This window comes from Nerophis lumbriciformis, linkage group LG04 (assembly GCF_033978685.3).
Source record: "Nerophis lumbriciformis linkage group LG04, RoL_Nlum_v2.1, whole genome shotgun sequence".
Taxonomy (NCBI): Eukaryota; Metazoa; Chordata; class Actinopteri; order Syngnathiformes; family Syngnathidae; genus Nerophis; species Nerophis lumbriciformis.
Genome location: NC_084551.2, coordinates 5,394,196 through 5,418,777, shown reverse-complemented (window position 1 = coordinate 5,418,777; position 24,582 = coordinate 5,394,196). Strand labels below are relative to the sequence as shown.

The following is a 24,582-nucleotide window of genomic DNA, read 5'->3' as shown; positions in this document are numbered from 1 at the left end:
TTGATACTGTTGTTGATAATATTCATTTTTGTTTCACTACTTTTGGTTTGTTCTGCGTCGTGTTTGTGTCTCCTCTCAATTGGTCTGTTTATTGCTGTTCTGAGTGTTGCTGGGTCGGGTTTGGTTTTGGAATTGGATTGCATTGTTATGGTATTGCTTTGTATTATTTTGTTGGATTGATTAAGTACCTCTGGATTGGCAGACCGGGGTGGTGGTTCCTCTCTTTAAAAAGGGGAACCGGAGGGTGTGTTCTAACTATCGTGGGATCACACTCCTCAGCCTTCCCGGTAAGGTCTATTCAGGTGTACTGGAGAGGAGGCTACGCCGGATAGTCGAACCTCGGATTCAGGAGGAACAGTGTGGTTTTCGTCCTGGTCGTGGAACTGTGGACCAGCTCTATACTCTCGGCAGGGTCCTTGAGGGTGCATGGGAGTTTGCCCAACCAGTCTACATGTGCTTTGTGGACTTGGAGAAGGCATTCGACCGTGTCCCTCGGGAAGTCCTGTGGGGAGTGCTCAGAGAGTATGGGGTTTCGGACTGTCTGATTGTGGCGGTCCGCTCCCTGTATGATCAGTGTCAGAGCTTGGTTCGCATTGCCGGCAGTAAGTCGGACACGTTTCCGGTGAGGGTTGGACTCCGCCAAGGCTGCCCTTTGTCACCGATTCTGTTCATAACTTTTATGGACAGAATTTCTAGGCGCAGTCAAGGCGTTGAGGGGATCCGGTTTGGTGGCTGCAGGATTAGGTCTCTGCTTTTTGCAGATGATTTGGTCCTGATGGCTTCATCTGGCCAGGATCTTCAGCTCTCACTGGATCGGTTCGCAGCCGAGTGTGAAGCGACTGGGATGAGAATCAGCACCTCCAAGTCCGAGTCCATGGTTCTCGCCCGGAAAAGGGTGGAGTGCCATCTCCGGGTTGGGGAGGAGATCTTGCCCCAAGTGGAGGAGTTCAAGTACCTCGGAGTCTTGTTCACGAGTGAGGGAAGAGTGGATCGTGAGATCGACAGGCGGATCGGTGCGGCGTCTTCAGTAATGCGGACGCTGTATCGATCTGTTGTGGTGAAGAAGGAGCTGAGCCGGAAGGCAAAGCTCTCAATTTACCGGTCGATCTACGTTCCCATCCTCACCTATGGTCATGAGCTTTGGGTTATGACCGAAAGGACAAGATCACGGGTACAAGCGGCCGAAATGAGTTTCCTCCGCCGGGTGGCGGGGCTCTCCCTTAGAGATAGGGTGAGAAGCTCTGCCATCCGGGGGGAGCTCAAAGTAAAGCCGCTGCTCCTCCACATCGAGAGGAGCCAGAGATGAGGTGGTTCGGGCATCTGGTCAGGATGCCACCCGAGCGCCTCCCTAAGGAGGTGTTTAGGGCACGTCCGACCGGTAGGAGGCCACGAGGAAGACCCAGGACACGTTGGGAAGACTATGTCTCCCGGCTGGCCTGGGAACGCCTCGGGATCCCCCGGGAGGAGCTGGACGAAGTGGCTGGGGAGAGGGAAGTCTGGGCTTCCCTGCTTAGGCTGCTGCCCCCGCGACCCGACCTCGGGTAAGCGGAAGAAGATGGATGGATGGATGGATGGATGGATGGATGGATGGATTAATTAAAAAAAAAAATAATAATAATAAATAAAAATCGATTTTTGAAAAATGAGAATCGATACTGAACCGCGTGTATCGCATTTGAATTCGAATCGATTTTTTTCCCACACCCCTAGTTATTACCTTCTGGGCCAGGGGTTTTTGATTGATTGATTGATTGATTGATTGATTTTGATTGAAACTTTTATTAGTAGATTGCACAGTACAGTACATATTCCGTACAATTGACCACTAAATGGTAACACCCGAATACGTTTTTCAACTTGTTTAAGTCGGGGTGCACGTAAATCAATTCATGGGTGTCCAGCTTTGTAAAAAAAAAAAAAAATTAAGAGCAGGCTTCATTAGACATTTTAAAATAAAGCTGGTGCTCTACCAGCTATCAGCAACAAGTGATGGAGCTGAAAGTTAAATAATTAGTTTTTTTCTTCAGCGAATAAGCTAACCTCGCTGTTAAAATGTGACTCTATTGTTAGCATTTTAGCTAACATAGCTATGCTAACGTGTTTGTGACAACACACTTCTAATACAATATTGCTGGACCTCTAATTTAAACTTGTTGAAAAAAAAAATACATTATGTGACCTTAAATCCTCAACAAACTAAGGTTCTCCCTCTTACCTGCAATTGCACTCCGGCAGACCAGGTGTGTGAAAGCGACAAACAGTCCCGAGGGGCTCCTGAAGTAGGAATGGAGAAGGTTCCGCGCTCTCTCGGCCAGTTCGTGTAACAACTTGGCGTCAGTTTCGTTGACTACACCATCCTGAGCCAGCTGTGACGTGCAAGGAAAGAAACAATTGTTAAAGTTAAAGTACCAATGATTGGCATCTGCCTCACAATACGAAGGTCCTGAGTAGTCTTGGGTTCAATCCCGGGCTCGGGATCTTTCTGTGTGGAGTTTGCATGTTCTCCCCGTGACTGCGTGGGTTCCCTCCGGGTACTCCGGCTTCCTCCCACCTCCAAAGACATGCACCTGGGGATAGGTTGATTGGCAACACTAAATTGGCCCTAGTGTGTGGATGTGAATGTTGTCTGTCTATCTGTGTTGGCCCTGCGATGAGGTGGCAACTTGTCCAGGGTGTACCCCGCCTTCCGCCCGATTGTAGCTGAGATAGGCTCCAGCGCCCCCGCGACCCCAAAGGGAATAAGCGGTAGAAAATGGATGGATGGATGATTGTCACACACACATAATAAATGTCGAAGCTTAATGTTCGTAGTGTTGACCAACCTTCCAAGCTCTTAACAAGGTAAGGCCATCCAGCGTCTCGTGAGGTGTGTGGGGAGACCGTCGCCCCCGGTAACCGTCTCCTGCAGACGCCACCGCCTTTGAAGAAATACCAGAGAGCATTAAGGAGGAAAGATGCTGCATCAGGCTTCAACTTCTTATACAACTTACTGCTGCCAACTTTAACATGCTGTCACACTCTTTGTCAGTCATGACTCCATCCAGGACCACCCGATTGGTGCCGTTTAGGAGCTGGTCATCCATGGTGATGGTCACACCCACTTGAGGGACTACACCACCTGGTGAAAGGACAAAAAAACCGGTTAGTATTATGTGCTGTGCCTAAAAGCACTACAGGAAGTTTGCATGTTTTAACCTGCATAAAAGCCGCTGTCATCCACCTCCTCTTGCTGCTCATCCTCTTTAATTTGTTCATTCATTTTCTCTTTGTCAGCTCTAACAAAGAAAATACACATATTACCTTTACTTGAATCTGGGACAAACTTTCCTTACTCTTACCTCCATGTTTTCCTGAGGGATTCAGGGACAACATCCTCGGGAGTCCAAAGATCCTGCACAGGAAAACATATTTTAAAAATCTACCTTTCAAGCAGAATAGTGTATTTTTAAGATGATCGCTTACTGGGTCAATGAAGGTGAAATTTAAATTCTCCATACTGAAATACAGCAGCTTCTTCTCCTGCAATGAGCGCCTGACATAACGAGATATCTCCTGTATCTTGGACACACAAAATCGAGTTGTCATCGGTAAACAGGAAAACATTTAGTCCACATTTGGAGGTTATAAGACCACCAAGGCATTATTGGAGCTCATACCTGAGAAGGCTGTGACTCTTTGTTTCCCCCTAGTGTCTCAACGTAAAGCTGCAGGTTGTCTGTGGAGTCTTTGTCAGACGGGTGAAAGAGGAGAAGGGAGCGAAGCGTCTGCACCGCACCTTTGATATCTCCAGCTGTGACAAAGCATGGTTTTTTTCAAACGGATGTGGAGGTAGTCCAAAATATACTTCCAAATTTGACGGACAAAAGTCTTAAGACACAGTAAGTAACCAATCAAGTAGTAATTGTGTATCTTTGCCGTTATCTGTTGCCAGTACACAACACAAGTTCAATACAAGCATGTTTGGAAGAGTTTGTCGAGGAAAAATGTCATCAAACACGTCTGGATTTGTAATACGAACTCCTGATCTCACAATTGACATAAATTTAGGCCTTAGGAGTGTAAGGAATAGAGATGCGCGGTTTGCGGGCACAACCGCGGATTATCCGCGGATCGGGCGGATGAAATTGAAAAAAATTAGATTTTATCCGTGGGTCGGGTCGGGTCGGGTCGGGTCGGGTCGGGTCGGGTCGGGTCGGGCGGTTGAAATAAAAAAAAATTAGATTTTAAATAGATTCAGGCGGGTGGCAGTTAAACCAATTGGGAAATATATATACATAGTTAAATGTTGTTACCCACATACGAAAAACGAGCAGGCACCTGCAGCATATGCCACAACAGAAGAAAAAAAAAAAAAGAGATGGACACTTTTACGGAGCAGAGAAGGCCCCCGACGCCTCGCCGGGGTCCGGGACCGAAGCCCCTTCCCCTGAGAAGGCCCCACCGGGAGCCGTAGCTGAGGCGATCCGCGAGAAGGGCCCGATGCACGTCCAGGGTCACCACCGCACCGACACCCCGCCTCGTCCGCCTTCGCCGCGGCCGGCGTCACGCGCAGCAGGTAAGCAGCTTACCTGCCCGCCACCCCCGTGGCCGGGGGCTCGTAACAGGGGTCACTCCGCGCGCTCCGCCCGCGCAGCTTACCTGCCCGCCACCCCTGTTGCCGGGGGCGCGTAACAGGGGTCACTCCGCGCGCAGTGCGCTCACGAAAGGGGTGGGGCTCACCCTGGTTTATATAGACAGCAGGACGGTGGCCATGGACGTCGGAACCCGCTAAGGAGTGTGTAACAACGCACCTGCCGAATCAACTAGCCCTGAAAATGGATGGCGCTGGAGCGTCGGGCCCATACCCGGCCGTCGCCGGCAGCGAGACGCGCTTGGAGGTGCGCTCAGCGCGGCTCCCATATGATTGCGCACTGGTGTGCGTCTGGGTCGTGACAGCGTGGCACGCGAATGTCTGTGCTGCATTGGATCAGTCTCCTTTCTTTAACAGGCAAAAGCTTTATAACCTCACTAATGCCTTGCATCGTCTAGATTAGATATATAACAACAGGCGGGTGCGGGCGGATGGCGGGCGGGTGCGGTTCTGATCAAATGTTACATCGGGTGGATGGCGGATGGTTGACGACTTTCTGATGCGGATGAAATAATTGCCTATCCGCGCAACTCTAGTAAGGAAGGTTCCACCTTCATCTTTACTTCCTCTAAGTGTCATGGCCACATGTCTCAATAGTTCACGTCATAAAGATATAATTGGACCTCAATTTTACTGGTAATTTCTGCTGTAACAATGATAGTGTCAAGAACTTTTGCTGTCGCGGAATGTTAATATGCCCCACTCTATTAATCTATTTTTGGTGTACCACTAGACTATTTTCCCAGTCAATGTCCTATGTTGTTTGTTACCAGAATAACTCAAAAAGTACTAACTGAACTCAATGAAATGTTATTCCCAATATTCCCAAGGAAAGTGTAATTTAATTTTGGGTTGTAGCCAGACAGCTGGTCAAGAATTATTTTTATTATATGTGATCGCTTGGGTTTGTTTGAATGTCTGTTAGTTCGTTAGCATCCATTTTCTACTGCTTGTCCCTCTTGGGGTCACGGAGGGTGCTGAAGCCTATCTCAGCTGCATTCGGGCGGAAGGCTCCCCTAGAGGGGGGGGGGGGGTTACCCACATATGCGGTCCTCTCCAAGGTTTCTCATAGTCATTCACATCGACGTCCCACTGGGGTGAGTTTTTCCTTGCCCTTATGTGGGCTCTGTACCGAGGATGTCGTTGTGGTTTGTGCAGCCCTTTGAGACACTTGTAATTTAGGGCTATATAAATAAACATTGATTGATTGATTGAAGGCGGGGTACACCCTGGACAAGTCGCCACCTTATCGCAAGGCCAACACAGATAGACAGACAACATTCACACACTAGGGACCATTTAGTGTCAACCTATCTATCCCCAAGTGCATGTCTTTGGAGGTGGGAGGAAGCTGGAGTACCCGGAGCAACTCAACTTCAAAAAGTTAGAGGCAGATTTTAATTAAACATTCAGACAATGTCAGAAATGAGATGAGGAACAAGTGACAATTTTGAGGGTGATCCTAATCATTTCTACTACTGCTACCTATCGATTATGTCACAAGGCTGAACTTTTTGTGTGTATTTTAGCAGCCCTACCTTCACCCACAGAGACAAAGAAACTTAATGACAGTCAAGAGGGCCCACTCTATTTATTTCATTTCGCTATAAAACAAATGCGCCCAAGTGCTTAGACCAGACTTGGGCAAATTAAGGCCCGGGGGCCACATGCGGCCCATTAAGCTTTTCAATCTGGCCCGCCCAGGGCCGGCCCGTGGCATAGGCCGTATAGGCAAATGCTAAGGGCGCCGTCCATCAGGGGGCGCCACGCCAGTGCCACAAATGTTGGAGAAAAAAAAAAAGTTGGTACTATTATTTCTAAATACAAAAAATAATTCCACGTTAATTAAAATGCAAAGTAAAGCCTATTTAATAGAAACCCCCGCACGGTGCGCCCCCTCCCTTCCCGTATCATGACTCTTTTTGGACGTCACCACATCAAAAAATCAACACAAGATGTCAAAACGGCCAAAACTGTCAGGTGCCCAGGGAAGAAAAAAGAGAAAAGAAGAGGAGGAGAAACGAGAAAATACAGAGGTAGCAGGTAGGTATTAGCCTACATGAAATTATTTGTCTGTTACAGAATGTGATAGTAACCTGGCTTTTTAGCATTAAGCTAATGTTACATGATTCGGCAATTGCTAATCAATAAATAGCTAGTTCTGTTTTAACGTCGGGTTAATATTGTGGAGGGGGCTAAATTGTTATGGAAAATAATAATGTAACGCTAGGTAATTACAGTACTCCCGCCTTACATTCCTCAGGGACATTTCTTTCTTTCTTTAGTTTATTTGGAACATGAACACACTTACATCATAATACATCACACAATTTCATATCATTTCATTTGACATCATGCCCGAAAAGGAGTAGGAAGAAGCAAAGCTTATTTAATCCTAGCCCTTTCCCACTTCAAAGCGTTTACAAATATATAGAATCATTTACTGACCTTTTTATATAATAAAATAACATCTATGAGTTAGTATACAACAGTTTTGTAATATGTAATTAATTAATTAATTAATTCAGTCATTATTAACATAGATGAAGAATATCTTATTTTCAATAAGGTTGAAAGTATTTCTCATAATTCTTCTTCTTTGTACTCTGTAAGCACTATTATTTTGAACAACCTCTTAAACTGGATCATATCAGTACAATTTTTAACTTCTTTACTTAATCCATTCCATCATTTAATTCCACATACTGATATGCTAAAAGTTCTAAGTGTTGTACGTGCATATAAATGTTTGTATTAGATCTTTTAAGCAGGTGTTTTTTGTTTACATTGTTATTGCCTTCTGGTTAGCTAATGTTTGCCCTGCAGGTAATAGTCACTTTTCCACCCCTTTATATATTAGGTATAGTTGTAAGTAAAAAAAAAAAGGTCAAAGACAAAGCTATTCGGGTTCTTGTGAGTATATACACTTCACTGCCGATGTGGGGGGGCGCCACCTAAAATCTTGCTTAGGGCGCCAGATTGGTTAGGGCCGGGCCTGGGCCCGCCAGACATTTCCCCCCAAATTTTTTAGATCTTTAAGATGGAAACTGTTAACCTGACTCTTGCCAGATCCTTGTAGTTCACTGAACTCCACAAAAGGATCTGGGCTCGAGGGCATTGCAAACTCCTTCAAGATAGCAAAAAATAATGAACCAATAAGGATCATCGGGCGGGATTTCATAGATGTGATGTAGCGCCGAAGCGACTGATTGAAACAACAATGGCGGGACGCAGCGAGGAGTCGTGTGCTGACATTGATTCTGCTATTGCAAGTGTTTTGAGACATTGATCGTCTACTGACATTCCTGCGATGTTTCGGTAAAAGTTCTCTAACTTTTCGCTCTGTCGTTATCCAATATGTCGGCTGTTCTGTTTTGGATTTCCCAGCGTCGCTCTAATCAGCGTCACATTGTTGATTTCCATGTGAGTGGTTGAAGTAGCACGTCATTCAAGATAACGGACAAGTGGTTTATCCATTCACATACAATGATTATTTTACAGGGCCCCGTCTTCTGAAATACATCTCCTATTGAGAAGTCCCAGATCCTTGTGTGGAGCTCAGCGAACTACAAGGATCTGGCGAGAGTCAGGTTAGGAAACTGTAGCTGCCATTATGATGTGCAGTGATGTTTTCAAATGACCGTAAGTCTTGAACTATACAAGGTATTTCAATGGTTAGAATCTGTGTTTTTGCATGATATACTAGCTACTATTTTCATCTAAGTCACAGCAGTTTAGACGAGGCACCAAGCAGTGTGGGGGTGGTTTGTTTCCACAGATTGTTTCCAGAGCGGTCAGCCTGAAATGCGGGTGTCAGGGACAGACGCGGAAGGAGATTTTTTCCAACAAAGTTCTAAAGTTTAGTGATATAGCAGATACAGTCGTGGTCAAAAGTTTACATACACTTGTAAAGGACATAATGTCATGGCTGTCTTGAGTTTCCAATCATTTCTACAACTCTTATTTTTTTGTGATAGAGTGATTGGAGCACATACTTGTTGGTCACAAAAAACATTCATGAAGGTTGGTTCTTTTATGAATTTATAATGGGTCTACTGAAAATGTGACTAAATCTGCTGGGTCAAAAGTATACATACAGCAACATACATTATCAATTTTTGAGATGTAGAAAAGTTACAATCAAATCAAATTAGCTTCCTGGCATGGCCTCTTAACTTCATGTGAGTGATTATGATCGACAACACCTGGTGACTTCTCTGAGTCAATTTAAATAGGGCTGATGTGATGCAGTCATCAGCCTCGGTTACAAACGCGACAATGGGAAAGTCAAAGGAACTCAGCACAGATCTGAAAAAACGAATCATTGACTTGAACAAGTCAGAAAAGTCACTTGGAGCCATTTCAAAGCAGCTTAAGGTCCCAAGAGCAACTGTGCAGACAATTGTTCGTAAATATAAAGTGCATGGCACAGTTTTGTCACTGCCACGATCAGGAAGAAAACGCAAAGAGAGAAAATTGGTCAGGATGATCAAGAGTCAACAGAGAACCACCAAAAAGCAGGTCTGCAATGAATTGGAAGCTGCTGGAACACAGTTGTCAGCGTCCACAGTCAAGCGTGTTTTGCATCGCCATGGACTGAGAGGCTACGATGCAAGAAGGAAGCCCTTGCTCCAGAAGCGACACCTTAAGGGTTGTCTAAAGTTTGCTGCTGATCACAGGGACAGAGATAAGACCTTCTGGAGGAAAGTTCTGAGGTCAGACGAAACAAAAATTTTGCTAGTTGGTCACAATACCCAGCTGTTTGGAGGAGAAAAGGTGAAGCCTTTAATCCCAAGAACACCATGTCTACCGTCAAGCATGGTGGTGGTAGTATTATGCTCTGGGCCTGTTTTGCTGCCAATGGAACTGGTGCTTTACAGAGAGTAAATGGGGAAAAAGAAGGATTACCTCCAAATTCTTCAGGACAACCTAAAATCATCAGCTCGGTCTCAGGCGTATTTGGGTGTTCCAACAGGACAATGGCCACAGACACACGTCAAAAGTGGTAAAGGAATGGCTAAATCGGGCTACAATTAAGGTTTTAGAATGGCCTTCCCAAAGTCCTGACTTAAACCCCATTGAGAACATGTGGACAATGCTGAAGAAACAAGTTCATGTCAGAAAACCAACAAATTTAGCTGAGCTGCACCAATTTTGTCAAGAGGAGTGGTCAAAAATTCAAGCAGAAGCTTGTGGATGGCTACCAAAAGCGCCTTATTGCAGTGAAACTTGCCAAGGGACATGTAACCAACTATTTACATTGCTGTATGTATACTTTTGACCCAGCAGAATTGGTCACATTTCCAGTAGACCCATAATAAATTCATAAAAAAGAACCAAACTTCATGAATGTTTTTTGTGACAAACAAGTATGTGCTCCAATCACTCTATCACAAAAAAGTACGTTGTAGAAATGATTGGAAACTCAAGACAGCCATGACATTATGTTCTTTACAAGTGTATGTAAACTTTTGACCACAACTGTATATCAGATTGTAGGTGGGTTTTTTTTTACCCTTCGCGTTCATATTTCGCTGTTTGTTGCATTTTTGTTGCGTTTCGCTTGATTATAAAATATGTCGATCAAGAGGAGTGTGACGTTCATATGTTGTCAATATTCAGTGTTTTATCGTTCATAGTTAATATTGTAAATCCCACATTCTTTATCTTCATGTACATTCTGAGTGTCTCATTCAGTGAAAAAATGTAAAATTCCATTCCGTTTTTTAAGGCGGTCTGTCTTGACGTTTTTAGCATTCATTGGGAGGTTTTGTATTCATGTTCCTAAAAATAGATGTACCGGCCCCCATACACATTTTTTTGTCTCTAAATTTGACTCCCCTGAGTCAAAATAATTGCCCAGGCCTGGCTTAGACCAATGCAAAGAGTGATCCCTCTTGCAATCTGTTTGGAAGCGACAGACGAACAAAACAAACACGCTCGGACATGGCCATTTCATTTGTGCTTTTGTAGTTGGTAAACACATTTGAAATGGTGACACAACAGAGAAAAAGTGTCATTGCAACATCATACCTGCCAACTACTCCGGTTTTCCCGTAATTAGTACGGTTTTCATCAACCTATTCCGGGTTACGGTTGCAGTGATAAAAAATACGGTTTTTCATTAATTAAAAAAAAATTTTTTTTTTAAAGTTTTATTCACGAAATCGCGTAACAACAATGACAATCGACACTGCTTCCCGTAACTTCCTATCGAGCCATTCCGAATGCCATGCGCGAGGCTATTTATAGCACCGCTGCCAAGCACGAGGCACCAGTTGCCCATTGTTTCCAAACGAGCGAACGATCATGGAATCAGCCGGAGAAAAATCGCAAACGAGTCTTAAACCGAAAAGAAAACTGCAGTCATTCCGTGAAGAATATTCAAAAGCCTATCCGGGAATAATTATCCGTTCCAAAAAGGGTGAAAACTACGCGAATTGCACCTTGTGCAGACAAGATTTTTCGATCGGACACGGAGGAATTAGCGATGTAAAAGACCACGTTGGGACAAAAGAACACAAGTCTAATGCCGTTGCTAGCGATACAATTTGGATTTTAGCCACGAAAAGGTAATGACACCAATGTTATCTATTGGAATTGTTTAGTACTGTTATACTGTTAAAAGTGTTTATACTATTTATGCTTTCAAGTCCAAGTTGAAGAAATCTTGTTAAATGTTGACAGCATAACTACCAAAATACAGAAGTATGTCCTTAATATTTTTGCAGTGCTATTTCTGTTGAAAAGTTCAAATGATTACATTAGAGATGTGATGTGCCACTTTTCAAGTGTCTGATGGCTTCAATTAATTTTCATTAATTTTTCATATTTTGAATTCTTTTGAAAGGCTTACAAAAAAACTACATTTGAATTGTAATTCCATGCTATTGACAGGACTATTAATTTTAATGAAGTTAGCTTACCATGTTTACAGTTTGATAATTGTGATAGAAATGTGAATTTTAGGCACAGAATATTTTTTACAATTGAACAAGTCAGTAGATTATACAAGCTTGGACAGAAAGTTAATAATGACACCAATTTTTTTTTTTATGGAATTGTTTAGTTACTGTTTTACCATTTGTTTACTGTAAAAAGTGTTTATACTGTTTATACTTTCAATTAACAAATTGAAGTCTTGTGAAAGGTTGACAGGATAACTGGCATTAACTGTCAAAATAATTTCAAACTATTGAAGTTAGCTTACAGAATAAACATGTCAATCAACCCATATGATTTTTGCTGTAATATTTTTGTTTTGAAAAGTCACTGTGACTGATAGAAAAGTGATGGTTTTAGCAACATTTTAACCTGTCTGAATGCTAATAATCATTTTGCGTCGGATGAACCCCCCACCAGGACTTTGTCCTGGACCTACCGGGGCCTGCGGCCCCTGGACCCTGGCTACTAGGTTTTTCTGATTTAAAAAGTTGGCAGGTATGCAACATGTCTCAATACTTTTTTTGTTTACCTAACTACAAATTTTGCTTGTTAACTTCAACAGCAAGATTGTTCTTGTTAACCTGACCAACAGTCATCCAACATGTCACAATCACCAGGGCCGGCCCGTGGCATAGGCCGTATAGGCAAATGCTAAGGGCGCCGTCCATCAGGGGGCGCCATGCCAGTGCCACAAATGTTGGAGAAAAAAAAAAAGGAAAAAAAAGTTGTTACTATTATTTCTAAATAAAAAAAATAATCTCACGTTAATTAAAATGCAAAGTAAAGCCTATTTAATAGAAATATTATTTGTTACAACATTACGCCCCACCCCCGCACGGTGCGCCCCCTCCCTTCCCGTATCATGACTCTTTTTGGACGTCACCACATCAAAAAATCAACACAAGATGTCAAAACGGCCAAAACTGTCAGGTGCCCAGGGAAGAAAAAAGAGAAAAGAAGAGGAGGAGAAACGAGAAAAAGACAGAGGTAGCAGGTAGGTAACGTTAGCCTACATGAAATTATTTGTCTGTTACAGAATGTGATAGTAACCTGGCTTTTTAGCATTAAGCTAATGTTACATGATTCGGCAATTGCTAATCAATAAATAGCTAGTTCTGTTTTAACGTCGGGTTAATATTGTGGAGGGGGCTAAATTGTTATGGAAAATAATAATGTAACGTTAGGTAATTACAGTACTCCCACCTTACATTCCTCAGGGACATTTGTATTAGATCTTTTAAGCAGGTGTTTTTTGTTTACATTATTGCCTTCTGGTTAGCTAATGTTTGCCCTGCAGGTAATAGTCACTTTTCCACCCCTTTATATATTAGGTATAGTTGTAAGTAAAAAAAAAAGGTCAAAGACAAAGCTATTCGGGTTCTTGTGAGTATATACACTTCACTGCCGATGTGGGGGGGGGCGCCACCTAAAATCTTGCCTAGGGCGCCAGATTGATTAGGGCCGGGCCTGACAATCACCATCTATTCTGGTGTACCACAGGGCTGCATTCTAAGTCCATGTCATGTGTTGTTTGTTACCCACGTAATTCCAAAAACTAATTTTAACAAAACTTTGTCAAAGAGTGCGGCGTCATCCAAAGGAAAGCACCATTTAATTTTAGCTTGAATTCTAACAACAGGATTGATTGTTTTATAAATTCATCTTGATTTTTTTTTTGCCAGTTAATACTAACTGCAGGATATGAAAACATGACATTGTTATAATGTTAAGCCTTAGAAGCACGAACCTTTAAACTGTGCAATATGCATGTGCTCAAGCTGAGAGGGCAGGAAGTCGTCTTGAGAGGAGATCCTACCAGGACGTGTGGCCACCTGCGTCACACACCACTGTTGACAAGACAGCAGCGACAGGGAAAGAGCTGGATGACAAAATAAACATTTCAAAAAAAATATTGACTAATATGCTATTTTTAGGGGGTTTTGGTTAAAAAAAACACTTTTTATACCGGCGGCTTTCTCGAACACGCCGTCCATGCTGTCTACTCCCCTGTCCTCAGGCAGGCGCTGGCAGGCTACCACACACTGCACCCTGCACTCTTCTATGTGACGCAGCGTTTCGTTCACGCACGCTCGCCACGCTTTGGCCGCCTGTGCCCATTCAGATAACGCCTCGTGCTGGAGTGCGGCATCATACAGCACCTGTGTAAGCAAAAATAATCATGATTAAAAGGGTGATGCGAGGCGGGCAACTGAAAACTACAACTCAATACTGTCAACAGTGAAAATTATCATCTTTGCCAAGACTTTCTTATTTGATGATTCCTCACCCAATGCTTTTCACTCTCTATTTCTCTGTCCTGGAAGGCTTCGTCGGTCACTCCCTCCATCCTTCTGTACTTCTCAATGTTGTTCCTCATCTCCAGGTGATTGGGGTTGGCCACAAAGTAAGTCTGAGCTGCTGCCGCTGCCTTTTGCAGCTTTTCCATCTGATAAGATACATGTAATACTGCGTCACCTTTTTCACTTTCATTCCTTGGTTTTATCTTAACAGCGCATTGAAAGCATAACTGTAATTTGCTGTATGTTTTCTATACACATACTTTGACACTTTTCACATGGACTATTGTAGGGATGTCCCGATCCGATATTTGGATCGGATCGGCTCCCGATATTTGCCAAAAATTGCGTATCGGCAAGGCATGGGAAAATGCAGATCCAGATCCAGTTTAAAAACAAACTACGGTCCGTGTTTTCCAACGCACCGATTTAAATAATACATTCCACTTTTCTACTGCTCCGTAATTTCCGTTCCGCATTTTCCAGCACACCTTCAACACATCCACACGTCTGTGGATTCTCACGCAGTTGCTTTTAGCTGCTGGCATTACACGACAGGCTCTTCTCACTCTTTCCTGTGTCTCCCTCTCACAGACAGCAAGTGCACCTTCTTACACACGTCACATACTGTCACGTCATACGTCACATACGTATACGCCCTCTCCCAGCAGAGAGGTAGCAGCATGGCTAACGTTAGCTGTGATGCTAGCGCAGCCGTGCGAGCAACGCTCCCTCTAAGGTGCTCGCCTGTGCAATTGCGCACTGTTTAAGCGTCCTCTGCGCATAGCAAATCTATGCCACGCACAAAATCAAATAAAAAAATAAGCGCATAACAATTTTCGACACACGGACACGACAGAGAAAACAGTTTTCGTCATCATTGTTCAAATATTGTGACGTCTGTCGAGACGCTTATCTCCATTCGGTGCCACACGCCCACACCATCAAAATGCCCAGGCAAAAATGTCCACATCAACACGGTATGAAAAAATTAGTGATTTTTTTTAGTTGTGATTTCCTTCTCTGCATGAAAGTTTAAAAGTAGCATATATTAATGCAGTATGAAAAAGAATGTTTTAATGTAGACATGCAAGCCTTGAAAGAAAATGTTTAAAATCAAGACTACATTTCCTGCAAATGGGTGCATTTCTACCCTATATTTTAACTTTAGATTTATTCTCATATCAAACTCTTTTGCCTGTCTTTTTGACACTTACATCCGGCGCCCCCCTCCACACCCTGGATTATAAATAATGTAAATAATTCAATGTGATTATCTTGTGTGATGACTGTATTATGATGATAGTATATATCTGATAGTATATATCTGTATCATGAATCAATTTAAGTGGACCCCGACTTAAACAAGTTGAAAAACTTATTGGGGTGTTACCATTTAGTGGTCAATTGTACGGAATATGTACTTCACTGTGCAACCTACTAATAAAAGTCTCAATCAATCAATCAAAACACACAGAATCATCATACTGCTGTGATTATATGCATAAAATGTTCATTCAAGGCTAAGGCAAAATATCGAGATATATATTGTGTATCGCAATATGGCCTTAAAATATCGCAATATTAAAAAAAGGCCATATCGCCCAGCCCTAGTTCAATGATGCCATTTCTGTTTGTCATGTATAATTTTGTCTATTTTGTGTTTATCCTTGAATAAACAGGTCAGTTTCTTGTTACCAACCATTGTGTATTATTCAAACTCCCCTAATTCAGCTGGCTAGTTGTTATCAAGAGTACTAAAACCCTTTTCAACATGATTCTGACAACTAAGTAGGCTAAATAACTTTAAACTTTAATACATGCTCGGATAGGCCAGTATCGGTCAGTATCGGATCGGAAATGCAAAAACAATATCGGTATCGGATCGGAAGTGCAAAAACCTGGATCGGGACATCCCTAGACTATTGTTTTTATCTGACTTTATGTGATGATCCTTTTATCAGAACCAGATGTTTTCCTTTTGAGTAAAACATTTAAATTGAAAAAGTGCAACAAAACGTTTGGATGGTGCCATGCAACTCTTCAGAAACTCTTTCGCACCCATTTCTGTTTGGTTCGCCGAGACATGATCAACTTATAGACAAATTAACATCAACTAACCTTGAAATAAGTAACCTGCAGGAAGTTGTAATTGTTCCTAGAGCTGAACTCATAATCAATGTCTGTAGAAACAGGAAGTTGTCCCACTGGAGTGACAGAGCGTCCTATACAGAACCTCAAACACTCTGCCTTCTTCTGTATCCAGTCCAGGACCCAAAGGTCCCATAGGCTCCCTTCTTCACTGTCTGATAATGCAGAAAAGAAGAACAAGTGAGCACCATATTGTTTTCATTTACCCGTATTTTCCGCACCATAAGCCGCCCTGGGTTATAAGCCGCGCCTTCAATGAACGGCATATTTCAAAACTTTGTCCACCTATAAGCCGCCCCGTGTTAGAAGAGGCATCTAACTGCGCTAAAGGGAATGTCAAAAAAACAGTCAGATAGGTCAGTCAAACTTTAATAATATATTAAAAACCAGCGTGATGTGGGCGCGCATGGAGTCGTATATCAACATGGACGGAGCTGCGTGAAAAACCACCCGGCCTCTTCGCGTAAACTTCCCTTAACCACTCGCTCACCTTTTCTTCATCCATCCATCCCTTCGAGTTAGCTTTTATGATGACGCCGGCTGGAAAGGTCTCTTTTGGCAAGGTCTTCCTTTTGAATAGCACCATGGGTGGAAGTTTCTGGCCATTAGCATGGCAAGCTAGAACCACAGTGAAGGATGACTTCTCATTCCCTGTGGTGCGAATATTCACCGTACGTGCTCCCGTTGTATCCACAGTGCGGTTCACAGGAATATCAAAAGTCAGTGGAACATCGTCCATGTTGATAATGTTCTCTGGCCGGATCTTTTTTTCAGCTATCTTGTTTTTACAATATGCACGGAAAGTAGCCAGCTTTTCTTGAAAGTCTTTAGGCAGTTGCTGTGAAATAGTAGTCCGTGTGCGGATGGAGAGATTGCGTCTTTTCATGAACCGGAAACCTGTCGCTTAGTAGGAGCCATTTTGTGGTCTTTACAGATGTAAACACACAAAGGAAATGAAACGCAATATCCGCGCGCTTCTTCTTCTTCTACGGGGGCGGGTGGTTGCTTACAGTAGAAGAAGAAGCGCTTCCTCTTCTACCGGGAAAAAAGATGGCGGCTGTTTACCGTAGTTGCGAGACCTAAACTTTATGAAAATGAATCTTAATATTAATCCATATATAAAGCGCACCGGGTTATAAGCCGCACTGTCAGCTTTTGAGTAAATTTGTGGTTTTTAGGTGCGGCTAATAGTGCGGAAAATACGGTAGACCAACAAGGCTGCAGACTAAAAAAATCAAATGGTGCAGGGGGCACTTTTTTATTGTACATTTTTCAAACTAACAAGTGGATCAGCAAAGAAGTTCATATTTTTTCCTCGGGAAAAAAACCCTGCATCTCAGCTTTGTGTTATAGTTGACATATTAGTGTGAACTTTTACTCCTTACATTACACTTTTTGTTATTTTCTCCGTTTTTGCTGTTGCATTTTAAATATTTCAACTTGCTTCCAGTAATATTAGAACTTTTTCTCAAACTATCCATCCATTTCCTACCGCTTGTCCCTCTCTGGGGTGCTGGAGCCTATCCCAGCTGCATTCGGGCGGAATGCGGGGTACACGCTGGACAAGTCGCCACCTCATCGCAGGGCCAACACAGATAGACAGACAACATTCACACACTCGGGCCAATTTAGTGTTACCAATCCACCTATCCCCAGGTGCATGTCTTTGGAGGTGGGAAGAAGCCTTAGTACCCTGGAGGGAACCCACGCAGTCACGGGGAGAACATGCAAACTCCACACAGAAAGAACTCGGGCTTGGGGATCAAACCCAGGACCTTTTTTATTGTGAGGCACACGCACAAACCCCTGTCTACCGTGCTGCCTTTCTCAGACTAATCTTACACAAATTGAAAGTTCATTCTTTGTTGTTGTTTCTTAAGTAAGCTTTCAAAAATATTTGTTCTTCAATACGTTAACATTATGCATCTATAATTACAAACCCCGTTTCCATATGAGTTGGGAAATTGTGTTAGATGTAAATATAAACGGAATACAATGATTTGCAAATCATTTTCAACCCATATTTACTTGAATATGCTACAAAGACAACATATTTGATGTTCAAACTGATAAACATTTTTTTTTTTTTTACAAATAATCATTAACTTTTGAATTTGATGCCAGCAACATGTGACAAAGAAGTTGGGAAAGGTGGCAATAAATACTGATAAAGTTGAGGAATGCTCATCAAACACTTAATTGGGAACAGGTGGGTGCCATGATTGGGTATACAAGTAGATTCCATGAAATGCTCAGTCATTCACAAACAAGGATGGGGCGAGGGTCACCACTTTGTCAACAAATGTGTGAGCAAATTGTTGAACAGTTTAAGAAAAACCTTTCTCAACCAGCTATTGCAAGGAATTTAGGGATTTCACCATCTATGGTCCGTAATATCATCAAAGGGTTCAGAGAATCTGAACAAATCACTGCACGTAAGCAGCTAAGCTCGTGACCTTTGATCCCTCAGGCTGTACTGCATCAACAAGCGACATCAGTGTGTAAAGGATATCACCACATGGACTCAGGAACACTTCAGAAACCCACTGTCAGTAACTACAGTTGGTCGCTACATCTGTAAGTGCAAGTTAAAACTCTCCTATGCAAGGCGAAAACCGTTTATCAACAACACCCAGTAACGCCGTCGGCTTCGCTGGGCCTGAGCTCATCTAAGATGGACTGATACAAAGTGGAAAAGTGTTCTGTGGTCTGACGAGTCCACATTTCAAATTGTTTTTGGAAACTGTGGACGACCAAAGAGGAAAAGAACCATCCGGATTGTTATAGGCGCAAAGTTGAAAAGCCAGCATCTGTGATGGTATGGGGGTGTATCAGTGCCCAAGACATGGGTAACTTACACATCTGTGAAGGCGCCATTAATGCTGAAAGGTACATACAGGTTTTGGAGCAACACATGTTGCCACCCAAGCAACGTTACCATGGAGGCCCCTGCTTATTTCAGCAAGACAATGCCAAGCCACGTGTTACATCAACGTGGCTTCATAGTAAAAGAGTGCGGGTACTAGACTGGCCTGCCTGTAGTCCAGACCTGTCTCCCATTGAAAATGTGTGGCACATTATGACGCCTAACAACTGAACAACTTAAGCTGTACATCAAGCAAGAACGGGAAAGAATTCCACTTGAGAAGCTTAAAAAATGTGTCTCCTCAGTTCCCAAACGTTTACTGAGTGTTATTAAAAGGAAAGGCCATGTAACACAGTGGTGAACATGCCCTTCCCCAATTACTTTGGCACGTGTTGCAGCCATGATATTCTAAGTAAATTATTATTTGCAAAAAAAAAAAAAGTTTATAAGTTTGAACATCAAATATCTTGTCTTTGTAGTGCACTCAATTGAATATGGGTTGACAATGATTTGCAAATCATTGTATTCCGTTTATATTTACATCTAACACCATTTCCTAACTCATATGGAAACGGGGTTTGTACTTTCCCAACCGCCATCCATCCATTTTTTACCGCTTGTCCCTTTTGGGGTCGCTGGAGCCTATCTCAGCTACAATTGGGCGGAAGGCGGGGTACACCCTGGACAAGTCGCCACCTCATCGCAGGGCCAACACAGATAGACAGACAACATTCACACACTAGGGACCATTTAGTGTTGCCAATCAACCTATCCCCAGGTGCATGTCTTTGGAGGTGGGAGGAAGCCGGAGTACCCGGAGGGAACCCACGCAGTCACGGGGAGAACATGCAAACTCCATACAGAAAGATCCCGAGTCCGGGATTGAACTCAGGACTACTCAGGACCTTCGTATTGTGAGGCAGATGCACTAACCTCTCTTCCACCGTGCTGCCCCAACCGCCATATGACGTTAAAAAAATTACGAATGTATTTCTCTTAAGGTAACTTTTTATTCAAATATACCACATTATTTAAGGAAAACTACTGCTCTAGATTCCTATTTTTTAAAAATGTATCCATTTTGAAAAAAATGTATACATTTTACGCTGTTGTATAATGTCTTTTTATATAATAGTTTGACTTTAATCAGATATTATTGTATTTTTCCACAATCCATCCAGACCCACACCTCCCGCCAGCTGAACAGTTTTTTTCCCCCTCGGCCATCAGGCACATGAACAATAACAAGATCTGATGGCTCAGGCACAGCTCATTTTATTACCTATTCTGTGTTATGTGTTTTATGTTGCGCGATTGCACCAAGAAAAATTCCTAGTTTGTGAACCCGTTCTCAAACAATGGCAATAAAAACTATTCTGATTCTGATAAAATATTCCAAAAATAGCCACCTCATACCTGCCAACTACTCCGGTTTTCCCGTAATTAGTACGGTTTTCATCAACCTATTCCGGGTTACGGTTGCAGTGATAAAAAATACGGGTTTTCATTAATTAAAAAAAAAATATTTTTTTTAAAGTTTTATTCACGAAATCGCGTAACAACAATGACAATCGACACTGCTTCCCGTAACTTCCTATCGAGCCATTCCGAATGCCATGCGCGAGGCTATTTATAGCACCACTGCCAAGCACGAGGCACCAGTTGCCATTGTTTCCAAACGAGCGAACGATCATGGAATCAGCCGGAGAAAAATCGCAAACGAGTCTTAAACCGAAAAGAAAACTGCAGTCATTCCGGGAAGAATATTCAAAAGCCTACCCGGGAATAATTATCCGTTCCAAAAAGGGTGAAAACTACGCGAATTGCACCTTGTGCAGACAAGATTTTTCGATCGGACACGGAGGAATTAGCGATGTAAAAGACCACGTTGGGACAAAAAAACACAAGTCTAATGCCGTTGCTAACGATACAAGTGGAAAACTTTCAACGTTTTTTCGTCGCCCAAACAGATTCTTTGGATGTGATAAATGCCGAAGTTTTATTTACGGAGGCAATAATTGAGCAAACAAAAAGGTAATGACACCAATGTTATCTATTGGAATTGTTTAGTACTGTTATACTGTTAAAAGTGTTTATACTATTTATGCTTTCAAGTCCAAGTTGAAGAAATCTTGTTAAATGTTGACAGCATAACTACCAAAATACAGAAGTATGTCCTTAATATTTTTGCAGTGCTATTTCTGTTGAAAAGTTCAAATGATTACATTAGAGATGTGATGTGCCACTTTTCAAGTGTCTGATGGCTTAAATTAATTTTCATGAATTTTTCACATTTTCAATTCTTTTGAAAGGCTTACAAAAAAACGACATTTGAATTGTAATTCCATGCTATTGACAGGACTATTAATTTTAATGAAGTTAGCTTACCATGTTTACAGTATGATAATTGTGATAGAAATGTGAATTTTAGGCACAGAATATTTTTTACAATTGAACAAGGCAGTAGATTATACAAGCTTGGACAGAAAGTTAATAATGACACCAATTTTTTTTTTTTATGGAATTGTTTAGTACTGTTTTACCATTTGTTTACTGTAAAAAGTGTTTATACTTTCAATTAACAAATTGAAGTCTTGTGAAAGGTTGACAGGATAACTGGCATTAACTGTCAAAATAATTTCAAACTATTGAAGTTAGCTTACAGAATAAACATGTCAATCAACCCATATGATTTTTGCTGTAATATTTTTGTTTTGAAAAGTCACTGTGACTGATAGAAAAGTGATGGTTTTAGCAACATTTTAACCTGTCTGAATGCTAATAATCATTTTGCGCAGGGCCCTGGACCCTGGCTACTAGGTTTTTCTGATTTCAAAAGTTGGCAGGTATGCCACCTTATTGTTTACTATAATATTAGGCCTTTTTTTTTTTAGTTTTTTTAAATTATTATTAATTAATACCCCAGCCCCCGACAAATGTGTTTTTATTCATTAGTTGCGGTTATTTATTTTTTATTTAATTGTATTTTTGCCGAGGTTGATTAAAAACATCCCTTGTCTCCCAATGGCCCCAAAGCTTCACTTTGGACACCCCTTGTGAGCAACTCCATCCAAAAGTAAAGACTAGCACTATCTGGAGAAGAAAGTTACCCAGTTGTTGTAGTGCATCTCGCCCTGCAGACACACACTCCTCATAACACAGTCGTCGGTGTTTGAACAGAGCCTCCTTGGTCGCAATGGACCTCTCCAGGATCTCTGCAGCCTTGGCCCACTCTCCCCCGAAGTACGCCCGTACACCTTTGTAGTACAAAAAATCATAAGGCTGCAACAGCGACGATGGAGCGTCCAAGTTTGCAAAAGTTCCGGGCAGTAGTGCAAGGAGGAAGACGACTGGAAAAGCCACGTAGACAGCGAATAAGTCGGAGGGAAGCGCCATGGTCGAAGGCGAGAATTAAGAGGCAGCGTCAGGACGTTGGAAGTTCGCAGGCAAGGAGGGAGGGACTTGGGGTAAATAACTTCCTCCCTCGTCATGAAAAAAAATAAACCCACTACCTTATGATTCGTTAACATTAATACTCTAACAATTTAGAAATACCTTGATGGAAATATATTTGCGCTTATGTTGATTCTGATTTGCAGTACTGTAAGTAACCAAATAGGGGCGCTGTGTTTGTTTTACAACAGCTATTACCATACTTGCCAACCTTGAGACCTCCGATTTCGGGAGGTGGGGGGTGGGGCGGGGGCGTGGTTAAGATACATATATATATATAAGAAATACTTGACTTTCAGTGAATTCTAGCAATATATATATATATATATATATATATATATATATATATATATATATATATATATATATATATAAAATAAATACTTGAATTTCAGTGTTCATTTATTTACACATATCTACACACATCAGGCCCGGCCCTAACCAATCTGGCGCCCTAGGCAAGATTTTAGGTGGCGCCCCCCCCACATCGGCAGTGAAGAGTATATACTCACAAGAAACTGAATAGCTTTGTCTTTGACCTTTTTTTTTTTACTTACAACTATACCTAATATATAAAGGGGTGGAAAAGTGACTATTACCTGCAGGGCAAACATTAGCTAACCAGAAGGCAATAACAATGTAAACAAAAAACACCTGCTTAAAAGATCTAATACAAATGTCCCTGAGGAATGTAAGGTGGGAGTATTGTAATTACCTAACGTTACATTATTATTTTCCATAACAATTTAGCCCCCTCCACAATATTAACCCGACGTTAAAACAGAACTAGCTATTTATTGATTAGCAATTGCCGAATCATGTAACATTAGCTTAATGCTAAAAAGCCAGGTTACTATCACATTCTGTAACAGACAAATAATTTCATGTAGGCGTACGTTACCTACCTGCTACCTCTGTCTTTTTCTCGTTTCTCCTCCTCTTCTTTTCTCTTTTTTCTTCCCTGGGGACCTGACAGTTTTGGCCGTTTTGACATCTTGTGTTGATTTTTTGATGTGGTGACGTCCAAAAAGAGTCATGATACGGGAAGGGAGGGGGCGCACCGTGCGGTGGGAGGGGGGGTGGGCGTAATGTTGTAACAAATAATATTTCTAATAAATAGGCTTTACTTTGCATTTTAATTAACGTGGGATTATTTTTTGTATTTAGAAATAATAGTACCAACTTTTCTTTTTTTTTTTTTTTCTCCAACATTTGTGGCACTGGCGTGGCGCCCCCTGATAGACAGCGTCCTTAGCATTTGCCTATACGGCCTATGCCACAGGCCGGCCCTGACACACATAACACTCATCTACTCATTGTTGAGTTAAGGGTTGAATTGTCCATCCTTGTTCTATTCTCTGTCACTATTTCAGAACACACACATTATACAAATATACACTATAAAATCAATAAGAAAACGGGAGCTCTAATTTGGGAGTCTGAATTAGGATCAGAAGTTCCTATATAAACATTGCGCACTCACGTCGCCTTTTTGTATTGATTACTGCAGCTGTGCACTGGATTCATTCACAAATACAAACTACAACTCACAAACACTTTAGAGTTAGGCTCCACCATCAGAATGTGTACGTAAACTTATAAAGATCACATGGATATTATTCAGTGAGTTGATTCACCAAAACTAACCTGTTATACAGGAGGAAAAAGCACACAGGACGTTTCAATTGTTCACAGACTGGTCGCGCTCATCAGAATGACAAGACACTTCCGGTCTGCAGGTGATAGCATTCAATTGGGAAGAAACGCCCTACTGCCCCCTACTGACCAATGTAAATACTGATAAATGTGTAATGACAGCTCCAAAAACGAATTAAAACCACAAAATAAAATAAATAAATCAACACAAAAATGTGACACATTATGGGTGGGTCACATATGCATGTACAGTAGATGGCAGTATTGTCCTGTTTAAAAGTGTCACAACATTGCTGTTTACGGCAGACGAACAGCTTTACGGTAGGTCGACGAAAACTTGACTGCTGTTGTTATGTGTTGTTACCGCGCTGGGAGGACGTTAATGAAACTGCCTAACAATAAACACACATACGAAACCAAGAACTCGCCCTCGATCATTAGCTGTTTATATTGTGGGAAAGCGGACGTGTGAACAGGCTGTCAACACGTCACTCAGGTCCGCATGGAGCTGGAGGGGGCGTGGCCTCCAGCTCGGCCTGAATTTCGGGAGATTTTCGGGAGAAAATTTGTCCCGGGAAGTTTTC

The 24,582-nt window shown here is 42.1% G+C and overlaps 1 protein-coding gene across 3 annotated transcripts in view; it reads right to left on the bottom strand.

Annotated features, from left to right (window-relative positions):
- The window catches only part of p3h3 (prolyl 3-hydroxylase 3), a 28,024-nt gene extending 5,655 nt beyond the window's left edge, over positions 1-22,369 (bottom strand). Inside the window, exons 1-12 of one of the 3 annotated variants that reach the window (XM_061947780.2) lie at positions 22,000-22,369; positions 15,994-16,178; positions 13,863-14,021; positions 13,542-13,734; positions 13,323-13,454; positions 3,657-3,790; positions 3,463-3,552; positions 3,339-3,391; positions 3,196-3,275; positions 2,991-3,118; positions 2,823-2,918; positions 2,216-2,366 (exon numbers count right to left, since the gene is read on the bottom strand). In XM_061947780.2, the coding sequence (XP_061803764.1) occupies positions 2,216-2,366; positions 2,823-2,918; positions 2,991-3,118; positions 3,196-3,275; positions 3,339-3,391; positions 3,463-3,552; positions 3,657-3,790; positions 13,323-13,454; positions 13,542-13,734; positions 13,863-14,021; positions 15,994-16,178; positions 22,000-22,285 (1,687 nt within the window). In that variant the 5' untranslated portion in view covers positions 22,286-22,369. Of the gene's footprint in view, positions 1-2,215; positions 2,367-2,822; positions 2,919-2,990; positions 3,119-3,195; positions 3,276-3,338; positions 3,392-3,462; positions 3,559-3,656; positions 3,791-13,322; positions 13,455-13,541; positions 13,735-13,862; positions 14,022-15,993; positions 16,179-21,999 lie in introns of all 3 variants that reach the window. The other 2 variants (XM_061947772.2, XM_061947788.1) reach the window with 2 other exon arrangements.
- Between the last annotated feature and the right edge of the window lie 2,213 nt (positions 22,370-24,582).